The following is a 12,604-nucleotide window of genomic DNA, read 5'->3' as shown; positions in this document are numbered from 1 at the left end:
CATAACCTTAGCGGACCACTTTGTGACGACCAATCACTAAACCCCTCTCGTGCCGTCCTGATCGTCCGACTCAACCCAGGTGAGGTCCCTGACTCGTGTGACATAATGCTACGAAATAACATTCTGCCATTCCGACAGCTTTTGGGTGAACTAACCGCCAAAGGTACTTCCCGAAAGTTCTATTTATCTATTTATAGTTCTAGTTACGCTTAAGCACGAACTTGTGCGAGAAGCTCTAATTGACCCCGTAGCAGACATCACTGTTATGTCCCACGCTGTGTTCAATCAACTTCTGACATTGCTACAAGCCAGTGGCCGCGAACTTCAACTGCAACGCTGCGCACTAACTATCCATGCATTTTCAGTGACCGATTCAGTAATACCGAGTTAAACACCGTAACTATGCTCCACTGGAGAATTGGCCCCATGACGTTAGTCCACCCCATCTACGTGTCTCCAATTGAAACCGTCCCCCTGTTCATCAGCCAAGACCTGCTCTGCCGGTTCGAGCCACTAATCGATTACAAAACTCTTCAGCTGTGGGCGCAGGTGGAACAGGCATTACCACCACCAACTCGGGAACTGTCCTCAGGCCAGCGCCTGGTGTGGGACCACTCGGACTACGGCGACCTGTCAGGCCGCACACTCCTTCAAGTAACGACAACCCATTGACGACACCGCCGAGTCCCCTGGAGCCACCTCGACACCACTGAACCGACTTAGAGAACTTGACACGTTTCTCTGCCATCTTGTCCAACCACCGTACGAAGAGCGCTACGGCCCCAATGTTGCTGGTGGAATTAATTTGCATGACTGCCCAACACACAACGTCATCCTGGCCTTGTGGGCTGACAAATCGGCAATCTCTCAGGCACTGTTTGACAACCTACGACTTAAGCATCCTGACCTTCAATTAACGCTGAAAACTGTTCGCTTTCCCGTTTACACCGTACCACCATCTGCCGTCACTGCAGTGGGCGTATGCTGAACCTGCAATGGAACCATCGCTTGTTAACTCACTGCTTCCTAGTCTCCCCTAATTTGCCGGATAAAACTTACGTTGTCGCGGATGTACTTGTCCGACTGGCCGTTCAAGTTGACACTATTAACAATGTTTCGTGGTCACACGCTAATGGTGTCAAGTCGGGACAAAACCGCGTCAAGTCGGGACAAAACATCCCTGACGTTTTGCGCGAAGACGAAGTTATAGTAAAAGCGTCAACTATCAACTTCCCTATTCGACTGGTCGCGCGCGCTAGCAAAGCAGTAACCGGTCCACCTGTGTTCTTTCAGCCTTCGCCGGAGTTTAATGACCTGTGTTTGTCGCTGCATGCCACACCCCTCCTTGACGCTTCCCGAACAACCGTGCTGCTGATTCACAACCACACACAGAACGACATTTACATCCCCAGATCCACTAGGCTTGGCCTCTTGATCTGCTCCGACTTCCACAAATTCAATCTCACGCTTCCTGTGATTGGTTACCTTCCACTAAACCTCTTCACATTGCCTAGCTCTGGTGGAGTACAACTCACTGTTCTCTCACGACACATTGCTCTCGTTCTGGTGGGACCTACTGAGGGTGATGACATCATCAGAGTGGACCTGGCGACAGACCAACACCTGGTGATCCATACGCCCAGTACAATCCCAGCTGCACCCAAAAGGGCGTCTCCTGTGACTCCCCCCACTCCCTCAAACTCATCGCGAACCAACTCGCCTGCACCGGAAACACCGTGTGATAGTCGCCTACTCCATTATCCCGTCTTTGAAACCCATATACAGCAGGTCCTAACGGATGCTGACTCCCTCAGTTCCGAGTACGAACGACAGCGTTTGTAGGAAGTGCTAACCAAATACGCCACATCATTCGCTAAAGACTCACTTGACTGCGGCCTGACCGCACATGGTCCGTATTCCGACCCCTCCAAATGCGCCGCCCACTTTCGTGCGACAGTATGAAATTCTGCTCACCTCCTACAATCCAGTACAAGAAACAAATCGACGCTATGGTAGACAAAGGCATTATACGGCTTTGCAATAGCACCTACTCGGCACCTCTCTGGCCAGTTCTAAAACCGAACGGTAAATGGGGACTCACCATCGACTATCGAAAATTAAACACTCAAATTCCCTTGTTATGCTGGCCGATGGCCCAGCTCGAACAAGCGCGCAATGCTAACTTTTTCACCACTATCGACGTAGCCTCCGACTTTTGGACCATTCCAGTGGATCCCCCGGATCAACACAAATTGGCTTTCACTTATGCCAACAAACAATACACATTCACCAGGTGTCCACTTGGCTACGCCAACTCACCGGCTGAATTCAACATTTTCCTCAGCAAGGCCTGTCCCGACGCTGCAGCCAAGGGCAACCTAGTCTACGTCGATGACATCATGATGTCTTTCCTACCCCGACAGTGAAAAGGATTTCTTCCTCGAAACATGGTTTTCAGACCTTTGCCTTAGGGGTGGTCTTTACCAAAGGTACGACAGAGACAAGCGCGTCGTCGCCAACGCGAGCAAAACTCTAAATACACGGACTATGTAAAAGCCCTACTCTCCACGGTCTGGACCATCAAACACTTCAACTATATTGGAGGCCAAAAGGTGACCATTGACACGCATACACCCTCCGGTTACCTTCCTTCACAACCAACGCATCAGGGAAGGGACTGTCACCACCGCTCGTATCGCGGCCTGGCTTATGGCACTGCAAAGCTACAATATTGAGGTCCGCTATTCTAAAAACTCCAGACTCCCCCTGGCAGCGGACTTGGCCGCCTGCCAGAACTGTCTGTTCCGCCTGCAGGACCTCCCACCCCAGAATTACTACTGCCTGTTTTCTCGCGCCATCTATATTTCGATGAAAATGCATGCCGCAAGATGATAACGGCATATGTGGACGGGTGTTCCTTCCTCCACCTAACGCAGCCGCAAGCTGGCGTCGGCATTGCATGGGTCGGTGACGTGCCATGCGAACCACAACAATTCCAATTCGGTCCGCACTCCTCCCAATACGCTGAAATTGCAGGCTTTCCAATAACCTTAACCTTAGCGGTGAAACACAAAACCACCTCCTTGGTTATCTGTACCGACTCAAACTACACACGTCTTGCATTCACCTGCCACTAAGCGACATGGCAACGTAATGGGTTCCTCACATCAGGTCGAAAACCGGTCAAAGACCGCGATCTAAATAATATGTGCGACCATCAAGTCAATTGGATCAACATGCACGTCTAATGGAAGAAAGTCAGAGGCCACTCTCGTGTTCCGGGACGGGATAAGATTTATAACGACATGACTGACTCTTTGGCGAAGCAAGGTGCCCTTCATGGTACCCCATGGCAGTTTGATGCCTCACGGCTCCCCACCCCACCTAACCCATCAGTGTCGGTAATCATGCGCAAGTCAAACCGTCTCCGCTGCACCTGCCACTGCTCGGCCGCAGGATGACGCTTCGTACGACTCCGTCAACCCAATGACTGGTGCCTCTGCTACTCTTGACTTTGACTTGACCTCCCAACAATCCCGTGACCCGGCACTCGAAAAGTTCTCCGACTCCGATGGAAACCCAGTCCGCCGACTTTGCAGACTTGTGGCTAATACAGGACAAGCTGCGTCTAGTAAAGGCCCTACTTTTTTTATGTCCGCGGGGACCACTCCCTGCCCATGTTTGTGGTCCCTCGGGGCCAAAGGGGGGTGATTCTGACCTACGCCCACGACGCACCTTGTGCAGGACACACCGGCGTCAAAGCAACAACCACGGCCCTGCACCAAGCAGTATACTGGCCGCACATGTATGGTGCCAATTTCATCCAACCAACCCCAACCACAGAGCACCTCTCCAACAAAGAGGAGTTGCATTCCCGTTGTCTGACCTACAGATTGACTGGGTGGGACCAATGGCCAAGTCCACACAAGGAAATAAATATTTCCTCACATTCACATTCACCAAATGGATGGAATGCTTGCGACACGGCCCAAACTACCGCCTACCTGCTAATGAACCACGTGTTCTCCAGATATAGGTTGCCCTCTCAGATCAACTCAGACAGGGGAACCCACTTCCCCAGCGAGGTGGTACAAGAACTGTGGCGGCTCCTTGGGATCAAGTACCAGTTGCACATCAGCTACCACCCAATGTCATCAGGGCAGGTCGAGCATGCTAACCGCACAGCGGTGTGTCTCTTAAAAGAATTTGTGACCACAAATCACAGAGACTGGGAGATGAAACTCCCGTTGATATTGCTGACCATCAGGGCCACCCCACACGAGTCCACAGGAGTATCCTATACGACTCACCAATCCATGACTGACCTACACACCCATTTAAGGGCCACATTCGCCTTTGCCCAGCGACACCTGTGGAGAAGTGCGGCTGGCCAAAAGGTGTGTATTATGACCAGAAAACCTCACAGGACGAACTCCAAATAGGGGACAAGGTCTGGTACTACCGGTTTGCACAACCAGGCAACACTAACCAGAAAAGCATTCGCCCCATAGCTCGTAAATTCTTTCCCCGTTGGGCGGGACCCTTCGAGATCGTGGACAAACTCTCTCCGGTCGCGTACCAAATTAAAATGACCCAAGGCCGTAAAGGCACGCTGTTAAAGTGGGTTCATCGCAATTAAATAAAGGATACCACCGTCTTAGGGTCCCCAGTGAGGAACCACCGAGTTCCCCACCGGAACACCAGCCAGAAGTCGGTCCCAACGACAAGGGATCCAAAATTTTCCGAAGGAAAAAAACAACTGAACCCGAACCTAACCCCATACAGAGACTTCAAGGAGTGTATGCGGTTTAAAGTGACGAGTAGTGCGATCATCTGGGACAATGTTGGTTGTGCAAATGTTACAGATACTCCTCAATCAGTGTGCAAATGGAGCAGATGCTACTCTGGCATGAGTGGCCAGTATATGCAAATAGTGCAGCATGGCGAGACAACTACAGTGAGTGCACGAGTAATACATAATTGGCCCCACAGAAATGTGACAACGAACTCAAGTCAAAAACTGCCAGCTTATTGTAATGGAAATATAGGTTAGGTGTTTAAGAAGTTGATCGCAAGAGGGAAGAAGCTGTTGGAATGTCTACTAGTTCTAGTTTGCGTTGATCGGTAGCGCCTACCTGAGGGAAGGAGCTGGAAGAGCTGGTGACCGGGGTGCAGACGGTCCGAGAGGATTTTGCACGCCCTTGTCTTAGTTCTGCACGCCCTTGTCTTAGTTCTGGCAGCGTGCAAGTCCTTCAATGGTGGGTAGGGGGGTACCGACAATCCTTTCAGCAGTTTTGATTGTCCGTTGCAAATTGCCCCCCAGATCTCTCTACCCCTTTTTGAATCTCGACTAGGATTCAGCTCTCCCCAGGATTGGAAAATCGACTTGGCACCTTCCCTCTGCTTGATTGATTTGTCGGGTTCTACACCTGACAGCTGTGCCCGCTCAGTGCCAAGTTGAAGCGAGCTACCTTTTCTCTCTCTTTCTCCTCTGTGGAGCCGTGTTGAGTTTCTCCTCTTTTTTGGGTGACTTTTACTGAGAACTCCACACCTAGTTAATGTTTACCCTTACTTTAGCTTTGCCCCTGCCCCGTATTACTGGTCTCACTGCCATCCCAATAGTCACACCTTCACGCATCCATCCACACACGACTATCCTGACCCCAACACACATATACCCATATAGGCTGACCTTATGTTGGTAGTTGCCATGAACAACTGTTATTGCCATAAGGGGTGGGATATGCACTAAGCACTACATCCGCCATTCAGCCGCCAAAGGGGGGATATGTAGTGGATATGCCACGCAAAGATGCCACCCTGCACTCCAGCCTTGCACTACCGCCGCTCCCCGCCAAGGTATAGAAATTACAGGCTGGCGACACGCAACTTCATATGCAGACGCTAAATGAATCAATAGCCATAACAAGACACAGACCTTTGCTTTACCATGCCGACGTGAAGGGAATTACGGCTGCCTGACGATTCAAATTGGAGACCCAAGGATGCAGAGTTCAATGCAGCCCTATGGGGGGCACAAGTCAGTGCAAACTGTAGGCCGGTCCGAAGCCCGGATAAATGCAGAGGGTTGCGTCAGGAAGGGCATCCGGCTTAAAACCTTGCCAAACAAATATGAGCGTTCATCCAAAGAATTCCATACCGGATCGGTCGTGGCCCGGGTTAACAACGTCCGCCACCGGCGCAGTAAACCTGCGGGGCGCCGTTGGAAATTCAGCTACTGTGGGTCGAAGTCAAAGAAGAAGAAGAGGTGGAAAGCGGGTTCTTTGCCAGAAAGAGGAGAGGAAAACACAGAGCCTAGAACTGAATGTGGGGACTTTGAATGTTGGGACTATGACAGGAAAATCTCGGGAGTTGGTTGACATGATGATTAGGAGAAAGGTTGATATATTGTGTGTCCAGGAGACCAGGTGGAAAGGCAGTAAGGCTAGACGTTTAGGGGCAGGGTTTAAATTATTTTACCATGGTGTAGATGGGAAGAGAAATGGAGTCGGGGTAATTTTAAAAGAAGAGTTGGCTGAGAATGTCTTGGAGGTGAAAAGAGTATCAGATCGAGTGATGAGGCTGAAACTTGAAATTGAGGGCGTTATATGTAATGTGATTAGTGGCTATGCCCCTCAGGTAGGATGTGACCTAGAGGTGAAAGAGAAATTCTGGAAGGAGCTAGTAGGGGTGATGAAGAAGTGATCGGTAAAGGAACTTGGAGGCACAGATGGTGGTAGACTTTGCAAAAAGGATGGAAACGGCTGTAGTGAACACTTTTTTTTCCAGAAGAGGCAGTAACATGGGGTGACCTACAAGAGCGGAGGTGGAAGCACACAGGTGGATTACATCTTGTGCAGACGATGTAATCTGAAGGAGGTTACCAACTGTAAGGTAGTGGTAGGGGAGAGTGTGGCTAGACAGCATAGGATGGTGGTGTGTAAGATGACTCTGGTGGTGGGGAGGAAGATTAGGAAGACAAAGGCAGAGAAGAGAACCATGTGGTGGAAGCTGAGACAGGGCGAGTGTTGTGCAGCTTTTCGGGAAGAGGTGATACAGGCTCTCGGTGGACGGGAGGAGCTGCCAGAAGACTGGACCACTGCAGCCTAGGTGATCAGAGAAGCAGGCAGGAGAGTACTTGGTGTATCTTCTGGCAGGAAAGGAGAGAAGGAGACTTGGTGGTGGAACCTCACAGTACAGGAAATCATACAAGGAAAAAGGTTAGCGAAGAAGAAGTGGGACACTGAGAGGACCGAGGAGAGGCGAAAGGAATACATTGAGATGCGACACAGGGCAAAGGTAGAGGTGGCAAAGGCAAAACAAGAGGCATATGATGACGTATGCCAGGTTGGACACTAAAGAAGGAGAAAAGGATCTATACAGGCTGGCCAGACAGAGGGATAGAGATGGGAAGGATGTGCAGCAGGTTAGGGTGATTAAGGATAAAGATGGAAATATGTTGACTGGTGCCAGCTAGCTAGATGGAAAGAATACTTCGAGGAGTTGATGAATGAGGAAAATGATAGAGAAGGGAGAGTAGAAGAGGCAAGTGTGGTGGACCAGGAAGTGGCAATGATTAGTAAGGGGGAAGTTAGAAAGGCATTAAAGAGAATGAAAAATGGAAAGGCAGTTGGTCCTGACGACATTCCTGTGGAGGTATGGAAGCATCTAGGAGAGGTGGCTGTGGAGTTTTTGACCAGCTTGTTCAATAGAATTCTAGCGGGTGAGAAGATGCCTGAGGAATGGAGGAAAAATGTACTTGTGCCCATTTTTAAGAACAAAGGTGATGTGCAGAGCTGTGGCAACTGTAGAGGAATAAAGTTGATGAGCCACACAATGAAGTTATGGGAAAGAGTAGTGGAGGATAGACTCAGGACAGAAGTGAGTATTTGCGAGCAACAGTATGGTTTCATGCCTAGAAAGAGTACCACAGATGCATTATTTGCCTTGAGGATGTTGATGTAAAAGTACAGAGAAGGGCAGAAGGAGCTACATTGTGTCTTTGTAGATCTAGAGAAAGCCTATGACAGAGTACCCAGAGAGGAACTGTGGTACTGCATGCGGTAGTCTGGAGTGGCAGAGAAGTATGTTAGAATAATACAGGACATGTACGAGGGCGGCAGAACAGCGGTGGGGTGTTCTGTAGGTGTGACAGAAGAATTTAAGGTGGACGTGGGACTACATCAGGGATCAGCCCTGAGCCCCTTCCTTTTTGCAGTGGCGATGGATAGGCTGACAGATGAGGTTAGACTGGAATCCCCGTGGACCATGATGTTTGCAGATGACATTGTGATCTGCAGTGAAAGAAGGGAGCAGCTGGAGGAACAGTTAGAAAGATGGAGGCATGCACTGGAAAGCAGAGGAATGAAGATTAGCCGAAGTAAAACAGAATATATGTGCATGAATGAGAGGGGTGGTGGGGGAAGAGTGAGGCTACAGGGAGAAGAGAAAGCAAGGGTGGAGGACTTTAAATACTTGGGGTCAACCGTCCAGAGCAATGGTGAGTGTGGTCAGGAAGTGAAGAAACGGGTCCAAGCAGTTTGGAACGGGTGGAGGAAGGTGTCAGGTGTGTTATGTGACAGAAGAGTCTCTGCAAGGATGAAGGGCAAAGTTTATAAAACAGTGGTGAGGCCAGCCATGATGTACGGATTAGAGACAGTGGCACTGAAGAGACAACAGGAAGCAGAGCTGGAGGTAGCGGAAATGAAGATGTTGCGGTTCGCTCTTGGAGTGACCAGGTTGGATCAAATTAGAAATGAGCTCATCAGAGGGACGGCCGAGGTTCGATGTTTTGGAGACAAAGTTAGAGAGAGCAAACTTCAATGGTTTGGACGCGTCCAGAGGAGAAATAGTGAGTATATTGGTAGAAGGATGATGAGGATGGAGCTGCCAGGCAAGAGAGCTAGAGGAAGACCAAAGAGAAGGTTGATGGATGTCGTGAGGGAAGACAAGATGGCAGTTGGTGTTCGAGAGGAGGATGCTGGAGATAGGCTTACATGGAAAAGGATGACGCGCTGTGGCGACCCCTGACGGGACAAGCCGAAAGGAAAACAAGAAGAAGAAGAAGATGGATGCAGAGTTCGCCCTGGGACCCTAAGTTAATTAACTTCCCGCCAGTCGAAGGATTGCACCAACAAAGGCATTGTGCCGGTGCACTTGGGAGTTGGAAAAGCCAAAGCAGGTATGAAAGAGGATGAGCGTGGAACAATGCAAGGTAAGGAAATGGTCTCGCTATCTTAAATCCAATAATTAATATTTTATTCCACTGGTTTTAAACCACAAAATAATACTAAAATGGGAAAATAAAGCCAAAAGGCAGTCTAGTCTCTTCGCGAAGGTGGTAGAAAGGGAGGAGGGGAGGGTAAAGGGTGGCAAAAAAGACTGACAAAGTTGAGGAATGCTCATCAAACACCTGCTTGGTGGAGAAGTTTTCCTTTGCTCTCACCCCGACCAAGTGCCGACTTGGACCGGCGACTTGGATCAGAAAGAGATTTTTTTCTTTTTTGGAGACGAGTTCTTTGGTTTCACCCCGACCAACGTGCTGACGACCGGGCCAGGCAGGACACCCACCTCGCCCGAGGTGGCGAGGACACATCGGATGATGGACATCGGACATGAACGCCGCGACAGAGACTCGCGACCACCTGAGAACCCCTACTCCTCCACGCTGCCCTGCTGTGAGACGGCGACTCGGACAGGGCCTGGTGTACAGCAAGTGGACCTTAACCTAATTAGCAGCTTCCTGTCAAATCTTGATTCCTGCCTTAAAAGACCACTTCCCAGATCAAATGGTTGGGGAAGACTATGTGGTTCATATTCACCCATGCATGTGAGACTCCACCCACTGGCGTTGAGAGGAACTGCAAGCGCCAGAACTTGTGGACATGCCTTTGATGTTTGTTAATGGAAGATAAAATGTCAGTTTTTATACCTTGCAAACTCTGTAGAAATATTCCAAATATATGCCTTGGTGTCTGTGTCCCCATTCTCACTTTGACAGGTCATCTGCATGATTTTGAAAGCAGTTCATGATTTGAAATCAAACTGTACGAAATGTTGTATTGAACAATAAGCAACCCATCTGCCACGACCAAAGTTTAAACAATGATTCTATGCGTGAGAGTACAAAGTTGGAGTGTTTGAGATTAATATTATTTTAAAACCTATTTACTCAAATTTGTAGACAAGATTCAGGCTGATGGGCGTGGTCCAACATTGAATACCCATGACCTTCGATCCCTCAGGCGACACTTCATCAAAAGCTGACATCAATGTGTCACTTCTGGAACCGATGTCAATTCATACAGTTCGGCGCTACATCCGTAAGTGCAACTTGAAACTCTATTATGCAAAGCAAAAGCCATTTATCAACAAAAGAACCATCCGAACTGTTATGGGCGCAAAGTTCAAAAGCCAGCATCTGTGATGGTATGGGGCTGTGTTAGTGCCAATGGCATGGGTAACTTACACATCTGTGAAGGCACCATTAATGCTGAAAGGTACATACAGATTTTGGAGAAACATATGCTGCCATCCAAGCAACGTCTTTTTCATGGACGCCACTGCTTATTTCAGCAAGACAAAGCCAAACCACATTCTGCACGTGTTACAACAGCGTGGCTTCGTAGTAAAAGAGTGCGGGTACTAGACTGCCCTGGCTGCAGTCCAGACCGGTCTCCCATTGAAAATGTGTGGCGCATTATGAAGCGTAAAATACGACAACGGAGACCCCGGACTGTTGAACAGCTGAAGCTGTACATCGAGCGAGCATGGGAAAGAATTCCACCTACAAAGCTTCAACAATTCGTGTCCTCAGTTCCCAAATGTGTTGCAGCCATAACATTCTAAGTTAATGATTACTTGCTAACAACAATAAAGTTGTCCCAACTTCATTTTGTTTTATATATAGACACACACACACACGTGTGTGTGTCTATATATGCATATGTATAGAGTCTATGCTCTCAAAGGAGACACAGCCGCTTCGCGGATGGAAGGAGGACATTCCCACACGTGTGATTTTTCTTGAAACTGCGTTAAGTTAGTCTCAAATATAAACGCGCGTGCCTGCTGATCCGCAAAGGCATTTTCAACAATCCACCAGCAGAATTGAATATTTACAAACAGTAAGTCATGAAAATTGCACACACAACATATAAAAAAAAAAAAAAAAAAAAAACAACAACACACACACATGTAAATCGCGGCTATATTTGTGGATTTGGAAAAAAAAAACAAAAAACAACAAAAAAAAACACTTGTGAATCACCGATATATTTGTGCATTTGCAAATAATCATAATAATTTTGAGACGTAGCTCTCCCCCATAGAACGTAGGCTACCCAGCGAGGTACGTGCCGTTCGCCGTAACATTTTGGTCACAAGCTTCGCCTTTTCCTCCACATTATGAATACCGCTAAGTGTTGCTGTAAAAGACCGTATTTCATGCGTTATAGGCGCCAATTATTGGGCAGCCATTAGGTGTCTCTCTAGATACTAAAATCCCACGATCTTCTGTATCTTGCAAGTGCGAGTTGGTAAGTCGTGCCACCGCGTTACGCAAGACGGAGGTGTGACATCATCGCGCAAGGTTCGCTTGGGTGCGTCCACTTCCCGCTGCTATACATTTCGCCTGCGTGTTTATCACTCGTGACACACGCGAAATGGGAGCGAGACCACGCACAGTACACACCTAAGAGAACATGGAGAATGGACGTGAGCACCCACAAGACCCAAATCATGTCAGCGCTGTCTCCGTTCGCCTGTGGGGTTCCTGGCGTCCCCTCCCGTCACTCTTTCACTTTTTCCACGGGGTCCTCTTGAGGTAGCCACATCTCGACGAGAGAAACCACAACAACGTTACAGCTCGTTAAATCGTTAAATGAAGCTAGCTCGCACTTGGTGGTGAGCAGACTAGTAGCCTGATACTAAGACGACGACGACGACGACGGCGCTAAGGTACGAACACGAACTGCGGTCAAGCCAGCAGTTCATACTAGGCATTACGGTAACAGGTCGCCAACTCGCGGCGAAGCCACCTTCAAAATAAAAGCTTCCCAATAATACGGACGTCAGTGATCCTCGGTTTAGGAATGCAACCAGCAAAGTTAATTTGACTCTTGAAATACATTACATACATACATACATTAAAAAAAAACATTACTTTATTTGATATCTTAGGAAAAATAAATGGTAATGGACTGCACTTATATAGCGCTATATGTGGCATTTCAAATTAAAAGACTCTTGAAATGGGTATATTTCACTGTCATGATCACGAATTTCAAAAATTATTACCAAAAAAAAAAATCTGTTAGTTATCACAAGACCAATCATGACAGTGAAATGTACCCATTTCAAGAATATGTATGTATGTAATGTATCTCAAGATTCAAATCAACTTTGCTGGTTGCATTCCTTAACCGACGAGCACTGACGTCCGTTTTATTGGGAAGCTTTTATTTTGAAGGTGGCTCCGCCGCGAGTTGGCGACCTATTACCGTAATGCCGAGTATGAACAAAATTAGGGGCGGCTGGCTTGATTGCTACTTTACGAGTTAGAGGCTGGCTTGACCCCAGTGAACACAAAGCCATTTTGGGCAAG

At 48.3% G+C, this 12,604-nt stretch overlaps 1 protein-coding gene across 2 annotated transcripts in view; it reads right to left on the bottom strand.

The window, feature by feature from the left end:
- The window catches only part of crfb2 (cytokine receptor family member b2), a 44,684-nt gene extending 32,682 nt beyond the window's left edge, over window positions 1–12,002 (bottom strand). For both annotated transcript variants that reach the window (XM_061692272.1, XM_061692273.1), the window contains exon 1: window positions 11,693–12,002. In XM_061692272.1, the coding sequence (XP_061548256.1) occupies window positions 11,693–11,741 (49 nt within the window). In that variant the 5' untranslated portion in view covers window positions 11,742–12,002. The remainder of the gene's footprint in view (window positions 1–11,692) is intronic.
- Window positions 12,003–12,604: the final 602 nt, after the last annotated feature.

This window comes from Phycodurus eques, chromosome 12 (assembly GCF_024500275.1).
Source record: "Phycodurus eques isolate BA_2022a chromosome 12, UOR_Pequ_1.1, whole genome shotgun sequence".
Taxonomy (NCBI): Eukaryota; Metazoa; Chordata; class Actinopteri; order Syngnathiformes; family Syngnathidae; genus Phycodurus; species Phycodurus eques.
This window is presented reverse-complemented; position numbering and strand designations above follow the sequence as displayed.